The 17,581-nt window shown below is 48.3% G+C and overlaps 1 protein-coding gene across 1 annotated transcript; it reads left to right on the top strand.

Moving 5' to 3' along the window:
* Nucleotides 1–176: 176 nt before the first annotated feature.
* On the top strand, nt 177–17,527 carry LOC115331639 (GRB2-associated-binding protein 1). The gene is made up of 7 exons (XM_040211685.3): nt 177–590; nt 5,851–5,979; nt 8,428–8,587; nt 10,222–11,625; nt 12,665–12,743; nt 14,448–14,538; nt 15,008–17,527. The coding sequence occupies exons 1-7, from the start codon at nt 528–530 to the stop codon at nt 15,245–15,247; spliced, it is 2,166 nt and encodes a 721-aa protein (XP_040067619.1). The 5' UTR covers nt 177–527; the 3' UTR covers nt 15,248–17,527.
* The last annotated feature ends 54 nt before the right edge of the window (nt 17,528–17,581 follow it).

Here is a 17,581-nt window from a genome sequence, read left to right as displayed (position 1 = left end):
GCGAAAAATCGGACAGTAGACAGCTAAACAGACCGGAAGTGCACGTTTTGCTTCTGAAAATGACCGATTTTCAAGCCAGTCAAGCTGGACCACGCGCGGGGCGCGCGGCGGCTTTAGGACGAGCCAAACAAGTAGCCACATACCACAACTAAACGAGCCAGCAAAACTCCCGTCTCAAAAAGGCGCTTGAAGGGTCAACTTATTCGAACAGGTTTTTAAAGGGCCAATCGGAAACGGATTTTTCGTGCCGACTTCCGTCATGGTGCATCCAGGGGGGCGAGGCTTGCTGGGCGGCTAGCCTTGCGTACGCTGCATGCATCATCGTCGCCAAGGTCGCATTTTTCGCGGCGATGTCGCAATTCGCGCGGTCGTACCTAAAGGGGAAAAGGACCGCGACTGTGACAGGCACGAAGTGATGACCCCCAGCGCTGCATTGTTCCCGATGTTTACGAGGGGATTTCGTCACACGTAGGAAGTGGACGAATCGCCGACGGACTCTGTACGACGTTGGCGCAGCCGTTGCTAGCATGGAAGTGGTCTACGAGGGCTGGCTGGTCAAGTCACCGCCGGAGAAGAGAATTCGAAGAGCCGTGAGTAATCAAGAGTTGTGTTTTGGTTCTATGTCGTTGTTTTCGAGTCTTCACTCGTTTCTCGTGTGCTCGCTGTTTGACGGGCAAAGCGAGAGGTTATCCTTGTCAAGCTTGTCAACTTCATCAATACCGATCGTTTCGAGGTGAATACTCCCTCTCTGGGACAGGTTTCTTTCGAGCTTGTTTTGTTTTGCTTTTCTCAAGCGCTTTTCTCTCTTCTTTTATTTTATTTTTTTCCCCTTCACCTGTTTTGGTCGGCGAGTCGGTTAACGGGTACACCTGTACCGAGGCAGCGTGATTCACGTCGAGTCTTGGTCGGCGGAGGGGGAATATGAGTTACGTCATCTCTGTCTCCAATTTTCGTGCATACGCAACGCGTTACTCAGGTCGATTGTTAACGTTGTGTTTATACTTTGGCTGCATTAGTCTGCTTAATGCAGCACAATAAATTGTTGAGGCACCGCATTTGTAGTGTTCGCACGAGCAGTCGTTCAATCGAATATGTCGTTACATGAACGAGTTGTTTGGTCCCACACATCGTGGTTTCTCTCACTGGCTGTATAATCCGGTTGCTCCCTAACTTGTTTTCTTCGCGGTGTTTGTAATTTGTTTTTGCTGTCAACAAACATGCTCGACGATGAAACCGCTGGCAGCGTTTCATCGGCTGAAATAATATTTACTTTTACTTAAAGAGAAAGACCCTGGGTGACGTGCTAGGCTGAGCAGATAGGTGGAAACCCGTACGCGATGCGCCTGCTAGCCAGTCACCGCCGATAACGAAATCATTGCCTATCACACGTCGTTCGACTTAATGCCGCCTTCGACGAAAGGTTTGCCGATCAAAACATCATTCGGCCAAATGTCATCGTCGACGAAGTGGTTGCCGGTGAAATACCATTCGACTAAATGATCGTCGATCAAGCGTAGTGCGACCAAATAAAATTCGCGTTGACATGGTTGTGTTTGGCAGATTCTTGCATGCACTGAGGATGTCTTTCTCTTTTTGTAAACAAGACGTGGTATTCCAAGGTAAACTTAAACAAGTGATGGTGGAACTTCTTGTGGCCGAGATAACTTTTGGTTGACCAGCTTCTTTTGTATGTTTAAATCAACAAGGATGAGCAGCGTGTACTTTAAGTTTTTTTTGGCAGAAAATCAGAGAAGGTATGTCGAAAACCAAACGTAAGATAGATCGGTGGGCGTTTGTGGACCATACAGTGGCAAGAAAAAGTACCACATCTGGTTCTATTTGGCCTCCATGGCGAAAGTTACGTGGCCCTACGTGATGGCCCAGTGAAAACTTGTGTACACGTGAGACATTCAGCGAAGTTAGACGCCCGCAAATGAACCGAGTCGTGGGATTGTTTCGTGTTTTTCGTACACGGGAGGGCATCTGTGAGAACGACATCGCTTCATGAACTGCGCAATGTCACCATGAGTGTTTGAGCTGGCCAGAGTGAAACAATGTACGCTACGCCTGTCGGACGTATTTGAAGGAGGGTGCAAAGGATTGTGCCACTCTTGCTCGATCGTGCCCGAGAAAAAGCGAGCCGGTCCCTATCGTTTTGTCGAAACTCGTTTTGTGGACAGCTTTTCATGAACACACGTTTCATGGACGCACGTTTCGTCGACATGAACGTTTCGTCAACACAAACGTTTCAGTGACACTCATTACGCGAATTGCACACTGTAGGGACATTTCGTCATGCGAGTATCACTGGGGTGTGCTTTAACCCACTCCCCCACCTGTGCTCACGCCGCTTTGCGGCGACAGTCTGCAGCGGCTCGTTACAAACGTGAACCCCCCTGACCGACCCACACACGACAGTCTCATGCAGCTACAGAAGAAAGCTAATCTGAGCTGTCAGTGAAACGATTTGTCGATGAAACAATCTGTCGACGAAACATTGCGTGTCGATGAAACAATTTGTCGATAAGATGTCGTTCGATGAACTGATTGCCACTGCTGCCGTGGGGATTTCGTGAATGATATTAACATGAATACAGGTGCATACGCGTACTTCAAAAGGCTATTTTGGATTCTAGAACCCAGGCGATAAGGTAAGAAAACTAGTTTCGCGTCCGACTTGGTACAATCACGTGACATTCACAAGGGGACATATCGCATTTGTCCGAGCTGTTCCATTTGGGCACACACAAGCACTGTTGTGTTTGACGACGTGGGCGAGTAATAAAATCGAAAGGATTGTGCCAGTGGTTTCTGTTTCACGTCTTGATCGTGTCACGAACAGACACTTGATTGCATGCCGAAAAGAAAACATTCTGGCTCTCGAACTTCAAAATTGACGTGTCTGAAATCGACGTGGAACTAAAACCCAGGTTCGGTTCCATGCGAAAAGATCTCTCCCATCCTGACGTCCTCCGCTGACAAACCCTCGAAATGTACTCCTTTTTTTCCTTTTTTTTTCTGGTTTGCGGGTTTTTGTCAGAATTTGTTCAGGGCTCACATAAACCGTCTGTTCACAATCTCACATGCACACAAAAATTAATGTCGGCAGGTAATTCTGCTCTAAGATTAAAAAAAATGAAAATAATAAAAACTTATTTTATTTATTAAATATTTTATGCAGTACCAAGTTGGGTCTGTGTTTTGAAAACCTGCGTCCAGGTTAAAATTAAAAAGTTAACATTTGGGCGAATATTAATTAATCTTTCTATCAATCTTGATTTGCATAAGAACTGAAGTGTAATTCGTTCGATCAACTATCTTCGCTGTCCGGAAGAGTCAAATGCGTGCACCTTCGATGACGCGCGCGTGACAGAGACTGTTCACGCTCAACGGCCGCGGCTCACTGCATCTTTTATTTCTCGGAGATCTGCTACAGCAAAGTTGCCCAGTCAATCGCAAAGCATTACAGCACTTCAAGAAGCCAGTCGACGCGGGAAACATAACAAAAGACCGATCTAATTGCGGAACACACCAGACATAGCGGTGATGTTGCCCTTTAAAAGCACGCAAACAAAACCCGAACTGGAAGTGTTCCCGGCTCCCTGTCATGCGGCCGGAAATGGCCCGGAGACCATGTATAGAACAAAGCAGTTCACCACTAATGACCAGAGCCGTATATAGAGAGTTTTGGCAATAGAAGGAGGTGGGGTGGAGAGGTGAAAGTGGCGCCACCGTTAGCGCCACATATTCCCCCTCTATGATGATTCTGCGAAGCAAAAAGATCCCGAGATCACCTTGAAGGACATGCGTACCGCAGTGTAGGTATTTCCTGTTTCTGGATGAAGCTGAAAGTACATGAATAATTAATTGTAAAAGATTGATGGAAATAGAGAGTTTCAAAGTGCTGACTGCGTTTACTGAGCCAGAAAAGCTAATATTGACAAGAAATGGTTCCTTAAACATGAGGCGAAACTGGGAACATGGGGTGCACGTTCGAAGTTCGGGTCACAATTCCCATGCACCCAAGTCCACAATCTTCACCGTCCACTCGGTCGTGTTTGTGGCTGCGACCGCAATCAAAAGAAAGATTGAATGCATCCTGAATGTCGCCGTGACGACAACTTAACGTACGTTACCCTTTTGATTACAAAGAATCGCAAACTTTGACTCTAGCCTGTTGAAATGAAATACTTGAATATACCCTTACTTACAAATTGTGATTGGAGGGTACAAGTTAAGCCCATTGCCTCTGCTATGGGGAATATTCGTGGCTATCGGTTGGTCACAAGAGCTGTCAATCAAAGCGCCCAAAGTCATTGAAACAATTTCGGCCAATGACGTGCCCTTCTTTTCTCACTATTCTTACCAATTAACGGCCAAACTCTCTACATATACGGCTCTGCTAATGATTTGACTCGCTTCAGGGTTGCTGCCAGATGCGTAGCGGAACTTTAGGAGGCTGAAAGGGCTTTGCGGCAACAGGAAACAATGTGTCTGCTGATAAGACAAGCATGGACAAGGCGGAACTGGAGAAAACAAGGGGGATCGCAATAGGCTCTTTGTATGTTTACGGATTAAATAAACTTACTTCTTTGTGGGTGCAGTCTGAACTAGACCAGTAGACAGATGAACTTTTCCCATATTTTCACTAATTTCGACGTGTGCCAAAATATTCTTCCACTTAATTTGCTGCGGTTGTTTTGGTTCTGACTCCGGTATGTTCCGTATTTAATTTATTTTGTTATGGGGGAAAAAGGAAATAATGCTGCCACTGTTTCTGTCTTAATTTATTCGTTTTAACATGCCGATCTTATGTGGCGAGTGTGTTCAGTTGTTCCAAGTTTATGCTGTAGCATAACAATTCTTCAATTGTTTTGCCTAATTTGCTTTTGAGGCATGTTTTAATCCAATAAAAGGGGCAAAAGTCTACTGAATAACTCATTCTAAGAATACTAAAAACGAGGCAGGGTAAAGGAAATGCTTCCAAGTATTTTTGTCTGTGGAATCTCGGTAATGCAAGCTCTCTTAATTCAAACTCGCGGATAATTCAAACTAACATGCAGGTCCCGGTAAGCTCCTGGTAATTAAAACTTTGCATTATTCAAACAAAGTTTTAATCCCCCTCAGGTTAAAATTAACGAGATTCCACTACTTTTTGTGAAATGATTGAGCAGGTGCCTCATATTTCTCACCATGAAAGTTTCTGGATGATGAAATTAGTTTGCCTTGATTGAATAGTGATGCTGAATTATTCGTTGCTTTGTATATCACATGTTTTCAATTTCTAAAATATTAAAATTTTTACGAATACTTGAAAGGATAAAACATCTGGGACGGGGACGGAAACAGGACTTCTTTCAATCTTCGTTCTCGATTTTACTTCACTGTAAAGGCACAGTTACTGGGTGAGGAAACGCAACGACGGGACTTTTGTGGTGTGGTGGAGCTTGTGATTTGGTTCTAGCTCTTCAATCTGACTTTGCGATGGGTATGCAGTGAATGGAGTACCTTTCTTAGTTGTCCCGAACTGTGCGCCTCTTTGTACAACGTGCAGATATGCAATAGTAATAGATACTTGCTGCGATTACAATCGTATGCCGAGGCAGACCCAGCCAAATGGGCCATGCCCATAATGCTGTAATGCGAACTGGCGCAGGAATTCCTATAATCTTCCTTACCAACAAAGGCAATAAGCTCAAAGCTCTCTTAGGTTTTCGATTACGACGGCACGAAGTAGACTGGAAGCGGCCACGCCGTCGGCTTTCTGAAAGGCTTCTATGGCAGAACATAGAAGCCTGCAGACGAGTTCATTTGCTTGCTTTTCCGAACGAAGACTCTTTTGTGTCGCAGAAATGGCGGCGACGCTGGTTTGTGCTGCGGCCATCCGGGCAGGTGCCCCAGCAGTACATCCTGGAGTACTACACCGACCAGACATACAGGAAGCTAAAGGGGGCCATTGACCTCGACCAGTGCGAACAGGTGAGCTCTTCGACGCTTTTGAAGGAATAGTTTGGTGCGGGTACCTTGCATGGACCGTGCTTGAATCGTCTTGCTGTCGGTCTCACCGTAGCGAGGCCATGAACGAGAGTGACAGCAGCGGAGCATAGCCGTTAGTTTGACGTCATGGTGCGCACGACCAGTGGTGTTGCGCTGCATGGAGTTGAAGGAGGAAGCGGGGGGGGATAGATTTCATGGTCAAATCGTACGTGTGGCGACATTTCGGTCATGTCTTGATTATAGCGCTATCGTATATTCATCGGCTCGGCCGTGTGCTTTGAAGATGCTTGATCCTGTGCACCACCTTGGGTTGCGTCTAGCAAGCGGTGCTTTTCGGACATCTCCTGTCCTAAGCTTGTGTGTTGACTCGAATGAAATGTCACTAAAGAAAAAATGTGGCTCCTAAGTCTAGTCTATGTTTACAAGGTTTTATCGGTTTCTAGTCAATCCAGCCCACAGTTATATATGAGAGTCTAGATCTTGCTGTACTTCACCATAAGCCAACTGTTGTTCGGCTCTTGAGTCTTCGTTTTGAGAACCTTCGTCTCTCCCCTTGGCCTGCCTCATGAAGATGTTCACCTCCGTGCATGTCGTACCGCCCCATGGGATATCAAACCCATAGCTTGCGATTGGTATTTCACAGAATTTAATAGACATAATGTTCCCTTACTCATTTTATAACAGGAATTTTTTGCACCGCAAGAAAAGCACAAGAATTAACAACAATTTTACACTGATGGGGTCAAGTCCTCAATGTATTTCAGCTCTGCTGTTCATCCAAATTCTTTTACACTTGCGACATGGCTAAATGGTGTTGCCAGCATTTTTACTGCTGAGCTGTCAGAACTTGAATAGTATATTATTTGGAGCAAAGTGGTGAAAGCTGTTTTTTTTTTTTGTAGACTCTAAGAGCATTATTACTGCAGCAAGTTCACTTATCCAACCAAGAACAAACTGACCCAACAAGTACGTGCTAAAGTTCAACAGGGCCTCGTGGATGGGAAGGATATGAAGTTTTGTTGGATCCCGAGCTATGTGGGCAATGCAGGCAACGAGGCTGGAGATAGACTGGCCACCTCCTCGCATAACCTTTTACCATCACACGCCCGCATACCGTACCAAGACCTTACAATGCCCATACTTTTCTGGAAAATATAGGGATTTTACACCAACTGTAGTGGAATTTCTTCTTTAGTGCGCCTTTTTTTATTGGATTTTAGTTTACCAAACTTAGTTTGGCACAGTATGGCCATCGGAGCTCTTGCACCATAAAACTCGCACACAACAACAACGAGCAGTGGATTGCTTTGCATCCGACGGTACGCGCAAGCCGACTTCTACGGCGAGGGACATGTGGCCCTTGCCAATTGTGGAAGACAAAGCCGCCTAGCAAAAGTCAAGTGTGTGCTCTTTGCTTGACGTCACAGGACGGTGCAAGTGCTGGTGCACGTGAAGCAGAGAGTTCTCTGTCTGGCATAACGCCAACGCCATGAACGCAGCTGGGAAGTCCCCATTTACGACTCCAGCAAAACTGATGGCACCTAGCGGAAAAACACTGAACTGGCCGGAACCAGTCCTTTCACAATTTCTGCTCGTTTCTTGTGGCTTCCGTGATTACATGTTGTCGGTGGTTTGCGCAATAAAACAGTTGTCCCGGTGACACTGCTGTAACTGTGGTATCAGCTTGTTCCAGGTTGCTCTGCTCGCAACCGCATGAACCAGACATTCCGCACTTATCCTTGTTGATCAGCACCGTGGAAGGACGGTAGGCAGTCCTTTCATTGCTTCCTCGAAGAAAGTCAAGCCTCTAGAAGCTCGCTTACGCCAGCGTATCACCGCAGGTTCGAAACAGTGAGGGTAAAAAGCGGGGCAAACCATTTTGAATTCAATGCTTGCTCGCTGATGCCCCAGCATTGTGCATTGAGCTGTGGCACATGGCACGGCAGAACCTGTATTAGACCGCCATAGTTGCCTGATTTTGGCATCCCCGCTGTGGTCGCAAATAGACCCTTTCTACGCGGGCGCCGCCGTCTGAAATCATGGGACTTCCAGCGCGCGGGAAAACGTCATTTGGCTCATGCCACACCACTGGGAGAAGCTTGCATTTTAATTGCAACCGTCTACCATTCTTGTTTTGCCTTTCTCTACCATTCTTGTTTTGCCTTTCTCTACCATTCTTGTTTTGCCTTTTCTCTTTTCTTTTACTTGTTCCAAGGGCCTTGCTTTTTTTTTTTTTTTTGCTTTTTTTTTTATCGCTTATTGGATTTGTCAGCTACGTGGCTGGGGACAAGGGCAAACAAAAAAAGGTCTAAAACAGCTATCGCTGTTAAAACCCTATTGAGTACTGTTGCACCTTCATTGCAGAATTCCCAGGCCAAATTACCGTCTTAATGCCAACTGCTTTTCTTTTTTTCTTTTTTCTTTGCTCAGGTTGACGCTGGGCTTGAGGTGGACACCAAGTCCAAGTTTGTCTTCGACATCAAGACGACCAAGCGCACCTACTACCTGGTGGCCGAGACGGAGGACATCATGAACAAGTGGGTGGACTGCATCTGCAAGGTTTGCGGGCTCAGGCAGCAGCCAGAGGAAGGTGAGCGCCCCCTGCCAGTAGAACTGGCCGAGACGACTGTGCCGATGCGTCGTTTGCCAGCTTCGTGTGCCAGCTTCGTGTATCTGGTAAAGTTGTATGACTCGTCAAGAGGTTGGATACCTTCGATTCATTGGCACACGGATATCCGGTTTTGAGGAAATTACTGTAGACGACCCTGCATCATACGTGTTTCGCGGCAATAGCCATTATTGACGAGGTTTCGCAGCAAACCTCGTGTGTGTATCGGGTGTATCGTGGCCCTCTAAGGTTGGCAAGAAAATTTCTCTGCTAAATTTAACGGGAAGTGATAGTGTTGTGACTAGTGTCATGTGACACCCCATCTTGTGATGTCGTAGTTTTCCCCGAAATTTAGAGGGAAATCTTTTCCGCTAAATTCGGCGGGGGAATTTTTCTATTAAACTTAGTGTCTTGTGACCGCATGGTGTCACGCAATGTCACGGGATCATGGGACGTCAGTGTTGCACAATCTCCGTCCACTTAATTTAGCGGGACATAAGTTTGCTAAATTTAAACACTGCAGTGTAACTGTATGCGCGCAGTACTGTGCAGCATCTTGGCTGTTGCCAGTTTATTTGCAGGACAGAACAAGCAACCAGATTTTTTTGTTTTTTGGTTTCCTTGGTCTTAGTGCAATCTTAATTTCGGAGGGGGCCAGAATATGATAACTCTGGGAGAAAATATGCAAGCCTCACAATGGTATATTGAACACGAGGTGAGCAATGAAAAGTACTACATCATTTTGACCTTACTTTAGAACACTTATCATCGAGAGTCTTTGTGCATGCCAGATAGTTGAGGTAGTGTACCCTAGTAGCTCTAAAAAGTGTGCACATTTTAGTTTTTATGCTATGTCAGAAATAACACTTGTATTTTACTTGTTGGAAATGCAGTTTTTGCTCACCAGAAGGAATGTGTGTAACAAACTGTCACTCCACCAGAGGTTTTTGGCCGTTTGTTGCCAAACTGTGCCAAGAAAAGAGATACCCTTTCTGAGCAAAACTTGTAGTGTCATCGCATCCCCACAAAAAAGACCGTTGCCGAGTTTTTCTTACTTGTGTTCGAGACATCCTTTGATAACAAGAGCAGTCTAACCATGAGCAAATGGAAAAGCAGCATTCACAATCGACGGCACTCCTGACTCTACACTTCGCTTCGTCATGTGTCAAAGTGCAGCCGAAGGGCCGAACGTATACAACCACAAACACTCAAACGAAAAGCACAAATCATTGGACCTGCCTGTACACGGGTGGTTTAGCAAAGGTAGAACACATACAGAAACATGACGAACACCATAAAGTTGCACTTTTGATGCTGTTTGATTGGTCCCATTGCCTCATAGAGTCAGTGCGCCAGGACTCGGAGTAAAACGAAATATAGTGCCACATTTCCCTTAGTGGCAGTCATGTAAAAAAAAAAAACATACCATTCAAGGGCAAAGCAACATGCTTTTCACCCCTCCCTTGTCCAAATAGAAATCCAAAATGGTCATCCAAAAAGCGATCCGTGTGGTACGACCCTAACCTAATTAAGGCTGACGTACAACACTGATTTGGTGTTGCAGATTGTGATTATATGCGAATTTATCTTGTTTGCTTTTTTTTTTGTTCCTACAGCTGTGACGGCCTTGGAAGTTGCAGATCCTCCCGTCCCTGAACCGAATGTCTCCGCGGAGATGCCAGACCAACCACGGCCAGCATCCAAAGTGGTGACTGAAACTCCACAGCCACCCGAACCGCATCCACTGTTGGAGCCCCTCCTAGACCGAAGTAGTCCAAAAGACGACTCAAATCCCTACATCCCGATCAGCGAGTGCATCACGGGAAAGCCAGTTTCGAACGGAGCGCCTCCGACTCCAAACAGCCGCGCGTCTGCGACCAGGAGTTCCAGACTTGCCGACTTCTACGACGTTCCACGCTGCGGCACCGGTCGGACCTCTCCGGACCCGATCATGGACGCCATGTGCCGCGTTCCGCGACCACCGGACCGACCAACACGCGATGCAACCGGAGGATCGGTCCGACTAGATGCTGTTCCACCGCCGACGGTCAATTGGAGCACGTACCCGAAGGACTCGTCTGCTCCCGGAGCCAACGGACAAGCGCAAGACTATGATCCGGTGCCCCCGCTGCGGCCAACGAGCAGCGGAAGCCACACAGATCCGACGGCGGCCGCGCCGAGTGTCTACAACGGAGACACCCTCGGACGCGCCGGACTCACGATCCGCAAGGCGGGACTAGCAGGGATCGCTCCACCACGACCTCCGAAGGCCTGGAACGGCGCGGAAGAAGGTTACGACCGCGTTCCGCCAGCGAGACCGACTTCCGTGGATGCAGATGTCACGGAGACGGACGGTATCCCGCCGAGGCCGCCCAAGCCGGCCAACATCCGCGTGCGGCCGTCAACGGGCGGCTACGATGCCTACGACGTTCCTCCGTCGCTCCAGCGGTCGTCGCAGGACGCGTACGACGTGCCACCCCCGCCGCAGGTGCGGCCAGCCTCACACGATGGGTACAGCGTTCCGCCGTGCCCCCAGCCAGTGCTGCGGAATGACGGGTACGACGTGCCAAATCCCGCGTCAGCGGCACGCACGTCATACGACGCATACGACGTGCCAAGGCCCTCTGCAGAGGCGCCTTCGCCTTCGGCTAGGGTCGCGCCGGCGCTCCCACATCCGCCGCGGAACTCTCTCGACGAGGCGTACGACTTCCCCAAGTCGGCAGCAAGTCCAGACGTGCTCGTGCCGCTGTCCGCGACAGGGCAGCGCCCGCGGATGCATCAGTACTGCAATGCACCGGTCGGGATGTTCAGCAGCCGAGACAACATCTTCAACTACGAGTATCGGCCGTCGTTGATGGATGCAGTGCAGCGAGACGACGTGGACGCGCTGATGCAGCAGCCATTGTCGGCGCCGTACGCCAACATCTCCACAAGTCCGAGCACGCCCAACTTGACGGCAGTGCCGCCGGCAATCAACCGGGGCCTGAAGCCACGCAAGGCGTCTTCGGATAACTCGACTTGTGAGTTTTGTTTACATTTTATTTATTTATTAATTGGAGCAGGGGTTCTCAAGCTTTTTCGTCCCAGGGAACCCCAGCAAGCATCAAGAAGTACCAAGGATTCCCCCTCCCTCCCTCCCTGTTGTTAACCGATAAATACTGGTCAATAAAGGAATTTAGATAGTGAACAAGAGTTTATCGCACTGGCAGAATATTGCCAAATGGAGGACTACAGACAGAATGAGAAGGCAGAGGGATTAACCTGGGGCACAATGTAAAATATACATACAGATTAGTGCCAAGGGTGAGGTTGCTTTGCCCGCAACACCAACTTGGTCCGTGGCTCTGTCTGTGGAAGGTTAAACTGGGGGGGTGGGGGGGACTGCACTTTGGCTGCTCGCAGAACCCATGAGACCAGCTTGCAGATCCCCTGTGTTGCGGAACCCAGTTTGAGAACCCCTGTATTAGAGAATACCACTGGCTTTCAACCACTGTAGAAGTGGTTGAAAAAACTTTTCAGAAAGAAAATCCAGTGGTGTATTAACAGAAAAAATCTAGCTTCAATAGATGTCTCACTGTATTACTTGAGCACCAGGGAGCATGCTGCAAATGTCTGTTCACATGTGCTGCACTTGCTGGTGGGTGCAGCGGTAAATTTTCGAAAGCCACAATGTAAAAAACGAAACCTTGCACGCGCATTCGTCATTGTTTCAATTTTTGGTAAATTGCATAGGACTTTTTATGCGGCCAAGTCGAGAATGTAAAGAGCGCATGCATACATTCCCGGCATTTTCGTCTGTGCTAAGGGGTAATTTGGCAGGTGGTTTATTGCTGTGTTCTACTTTTTTTCTGTGCTACCCGTCTGCACCCCCTTTGAGCAGAAATGGGAAAGGATACATATTTTTCCATCACCATCACAGTTTACTAGGAAAGCAGTACATAGACCAGCTTAATGCCCTAAAGAGACTTGTTAAAGAAGCCTCTTAGGCATGCCCTTAGAGATAGACGAAGTCTAGAACTGGCTTGTAGTCTACTCATGGTTTGCCGCCACTCTGTGCAGCGCTGCCAGTCTTTCCCTTGGCTCCACCTCCAGTCACAAGGAACTGCAATCAAACCCACACCTCTTTCACACGTCCAAGGTAATAACAGCTTACTCCAGTTTTCTCCCTTTTTCACTGCGTGTCGTAGGCTCACGCGCCGATTGTGTGAGAGTGCAGATTTTATGCAAAATCGCTTAATGTTAATGGGGTTTTCTTTTTCTAAGAGCAATTGTTAATTAGGGGAATGTGTGGCGTTCTCGCAGTTACTGAGCTCTTTATTTTTCTTTACTTTCTCTTTTTTAAAGTTTTTACCTGAATAGAGTTAATCCCCAAAACTTTCCCCTAGAAAGAATGCACCACATTAACGAGTGGAGCAACTAATTCATACACTTGGATCATAAGAGTTCTGCAGTCCGATATTAGACATACTGGTGACGATGCTATGACTGGTAAATGAAACGGCTAAGCTTGAAGAAAAAAGGTTAAAGCTATGTAATCATAAAAAAAAAATGAAAGCCGTTTACAATTCCCTGTAACGGCGGTGGAGCGCAGCTCTTGAGGAGGAGGATGGAAGCGTACTGAGGGACAGGTGACTCCTTAAGGTCACGTGACCTCATGGGAGGTCGGGTGACGTCAAGGGGGTCACGTGACCCCGGGGGAGGGGGTCACGTGACCTCAGACGGTCACATGACTTCAGGAGAATCACGTGACCTCAGCGGGGGCACGTGACCTTAGGGGGTCATGTGACCTCAGGGTTCACGTGACCTCGGGGGGTCGCGTGACCTCGGGGGGTCGCGTGACCTCGGGGGGTCACGTGACCTTGACGATGACGATTTGATGACGTCATCAGTGATGTCACTGATGACGTCATCAGTGATGATGACGATGCGGATGCCAATGACGTCACCGGTGACGTCACTGATGACGTCATCAGTGATGATGCGGATGACGACGTCATCAGGTTGCATGCAACAGGTTGCATACAAGTTGTATGCCAGTTGCATGCAACAGGTTGCATGCATCCTGTTGCATGCAACTCCCGAAGGAACCCGAGGTCCTGTCGAAGAAACCCGAGGTCCTGCCGAAGGGACCTGAGGTCCTCCCGAAGGACCTCGGGTTCCTTCGGGACGACCTCGGGTTCCTTCGGGAGTCCTCGGGTCCCTTCGGAAAAATTTACCCATAATGCACCGTGCGGTTACGCCGACGGCGATGCCGACGCCGCTCAAGCCGGAAACGGGCGCCTAAGAGCTGTGCTCTAAAAGAAGTTAACAGCAGTTGACGGACGTTGGTGCAAGTTTGATGCTTGCAGTCTCGATTCAGTTAGACATAAAAACGGGTTAATTCGAGCAGCTTGTATCATACATTACTTGTAGCTTCGACTAGCTTGGTGGGGGATCGATGGCCGAGTGGGTTAACGCACCACAGGTAGGAGTGCGTGGAGCAAAAGCTCGCTCTGCAGAACCCAACCCAGGCGAAAATCAGTCCACTTCCAGCTGGGTTATGGAACTGGAAATGAGGCAGTCCAGCTGGATTCCAGCTGGACCCAGCTGGAATCCAGTTAGACTGCCTCATTTCCAGTTCCATAATCCAGTTGGAAGTGGACTGATTTTTGCCTGGGAAGGATCCTGGGTTGAATCCCCACCCCTGCGCATTTCGGCTGTCTAAACATACGGACAGCACAATTGCTATTTGGTCAAACTGCTGCCCGACTTGGTTGGTAGCGCCATGCGTCGTTCTGGACAATCTGTGTTTCAGGTTTGTTTTAGTATTGGTTTATTGAATAATTGGTTTGCTGTATTTCAGACACAGGAGCAAGGGGGACCTGTTGGCTCCTGAAGAAGACAGTTGGTCGAATGCCAGCAGCAGCCGACGGAATTCCACCAACGAGGACCCGGTGAGAGCCTTGTTTTCGCTTGCAGCGTTGCCGTAAGATCGCGGGAGACTCCCCATCTTCGAGAGATAACCTGCCCCCATTAGAGCGCAGCTCTTAGGCGCCCGTTCCCGGCTTGAGCGGCGTCGCCGTCGGCGTAACCGCGAGTAATCCTCGTAACCCTCGTGAGGGTTACGAGGGTTAATTTCACGAGGGTTACCCTCATAAGGATCATGAGAGCTACGAGGGTTAGTTACCCTCAAAAGGGTTACCTTCATGAGGATCACGAGGGTTACTCTCACGAGGGTTATGAGAGTTACCCTCACAAGGGTCACGAGAGTTGCCCTCACAAGGGTCACGATGGTTACCCAGGTCACGTGACCCCCCCTGTGTCACGTGACCTGGGGTCTTCTGTGACACATGCCCCATCGTTCTCGAACAGCAACGTTTTTCTAACGCCGGAGTAATGGAGTCCGTGGCTCTTTCTGCACAGGTCACAAGGCAGACAGGAGGCGTGCCAAAGAAGAAAGGAGAGATACAGTACCTGGACTTGGACTTGGACTCCGAGCCTGGTGGTCCGGCGCAGAGCCCACGGTCGCCTGAGCAGAAGGCGACAGGTTCCAACACGGTCTACAGGACCGTCGACTTCCTCAAGACCAAGGCGTTCAACCGGACGCGGCAAAACGTGGAAGAGTCTTATCGCAGCCACAAGGACGGCGAACCGTGCAAGTGAGGAGGCCGAGAGGAACAAGCGAAGGGCTACAAACAGTTGTTGCCAGCACTGCTGCCAGCACAACACATGTGCAGAATGCTAATTCGTTCTCTGCGTGATCGCAAGGCCTGCATCTGGTGTGGGCAAGTGCCAACTTGCCTGTAACACCGCGTCTGTCCGTAGTCGCGGACAGGGCGAGAATGATCGGGAGAAGTTCCCGGAGGCCGGGTATCCGAAAGAGACGCCCTGCGGTCCTCATCCTGTTAATGCCTGTCGCGACACTTCGTTGCTGCGCCCCGTGGCAACTTCGCGTCGTTGGGGTAATCGTCGGTCAGCTGGTAAATCTTTGCGTTTTCCCAAAGAGCATGTGAACAAGGAAAGGCGTTGTGGCTGCGGATTTGTAGATCGCGATCGTTCGCGTCGATCTGGTGTGGATTTGGGCAGACGTTTGGTCGGTGCGCTTTTGTGCGGTTAGTACTTTTTGAAGAACGTCGGTCGGCAGTTGCACGCGCTTCGGCGTGCCCATCCTTGTCGAAGCTTTGAAATTGGCGGAAGCAGGATTTGGAGCTTGTGATGTCCAATTCGGCAATGCCGGCTTCCACGCCGAGCGCCGCGCTACATTCACGCCTTTGGGAGAGTCGCATAAATTTCTACGACGGGTTTCGCTTTTTGACATGAACCAAAAAGGCGCGGGCGTGCACGAACGGTGCGGTCACTTTCCGTCTGCCCCTTTCGCATCGGTGCGCCGCAGCGCTCGCAGAACGTGAGAACGCTAGCAGTGCGAGTCCAAAACAATTTCTCGTTATGTTTGGGTGGAAATCAAACAAATGTTGAAGTGGGACAAGTTATTCGAGGCTGGTTGGTCACTGAAATGAACTGGCTACTGCACAATGTAATTACCAACTCCTGGCACGGGAGAAAGTTGACGTCAGTTTTGTCGAATGATTTTTGTGCGATCAACGAATTGGCTTGCGATCCGCAACGCACCACATCGGGAGTGGTGCATGCTGTTTGTCCGATTACTCAAATGACAGGGGCACGAGTGTCCTTCATGCAATACGAGGTCTGTGGGAATCCAAAGCTAGTGCTAAAAACACCAATCAGAACAAGAAAGACTCATTTTTGTCTTCGAAAGGAAAGTGCTAATAAGGCCTTTTCTTTTGGTATTTGAGCAACGAACAACAAGCTTTCAGAGGTGTTGTCGTTTTAGCGTCGAGCGTTGCGTATGGAGGCAAGCTGCCGCGGATGTAGCTTAACAGTTGCGCAACTTGCATAAAAATGTGTGCAACTCGTTTTACTTTGTGTTTAGTGCTCGATCAAAGATTAGCTGTAATCATGTGCAAACTGACTTTTCCCAAGTTTTGCCATTGATAGTGAGAATGTACTAGAGCTTACAAGTCGGCATAGAGCTCTGGGAATGGCTGACATCTTGTCGGTCATCTTCCAAAACTAGCCGCGTCTAGGGCAATATGTATTGGCTGTCGGTAAAGGTGCGTCAAGCATCATCGAAGCGTAACTTGGAGCAGCGATTTAATCGAACAAACGAAGAGCTCGTCGGCTCACCCCCTAGTTCAGGCCTCTACTTTCGAAAACTGTACATACCATGTTGACGTTTTATATCCTATCGCTTCATACATATATTTACAAAGTGTTCACGTCTACCAGTTTCCGATTTCCGAAGTCTGAAGGCTGCAAGTTTTCTCTGAAGCTTCGAAGAAAAGTGTACATACCTTGTCATATTTTACAAAAGTGTTTAGTGTATATAACGTACGTGGGTGTCGTAACAATGCCCGTTGAGACACCGAGTCACGGCACTTCGTTTAAAGCATATCGTGTTATGAATTGACGTTCGATGTATGTTGATGTATGAGCCCCATTGCGGAAGTGTGTTTTAGATGGTGGAGTAGCGCAGTTTGTAAGATTTGTTGTTAAGAGTGTTGACGGACATCGCCCAGGTACAAACATTTATTGTATAAAGAAAAAGGAAAGCGCCTTCGACTGCCAATATATTAGATGTTTGGCACGATGCGAAAGAATGGCAACAACAACATAATGGTGCATATTTGTGTTTCGAGTGCTCATTGACTTGGTGCCCTTTGATCGCTTCTTCATTCAAGCCGTCTTAGATTTTGATTTCGGCGGCCATTTGCGACGCCTGGTTTGTGCTGCCGACTTCAGCGAGAGGTGCCTTAAAACGTAGCGGCTGTGCCGTGCCATTCTGTGAGAAACTTTTAGAGTGCAAATTGTCTTGTTTTGTTTTTCTGACTGTGTATGTAATAAATACAAGTTTACATCATCGCACCTTAGTATTTTCTTTAAAGGTAAAAGAAAACAAAAAAACAAGGTGGTCCAAGT

The sequence above is a fragment of the Ixodes scapularis genome, unplaced genomic scaffold (assembly GCF_016920785.2).
Source record: "Ixodes scapularis isolate PalLabHiFi unplaced genomic scaffold, ASM1692078v2 PGA_scaffold13__105_contigs__length_92229423, whole genome shotgun sequence".
Classification (NCBI taxonomy): domain Eukaryota; kingdom Metazoa; phylum Arthropoda; class Arachnida; order Ixodida; family Ixodidae; genus Ixodes; species Ixodes scapularis.
This window is presented reverse-complemented; position numbering and strand designations above follow the sequence as displayed.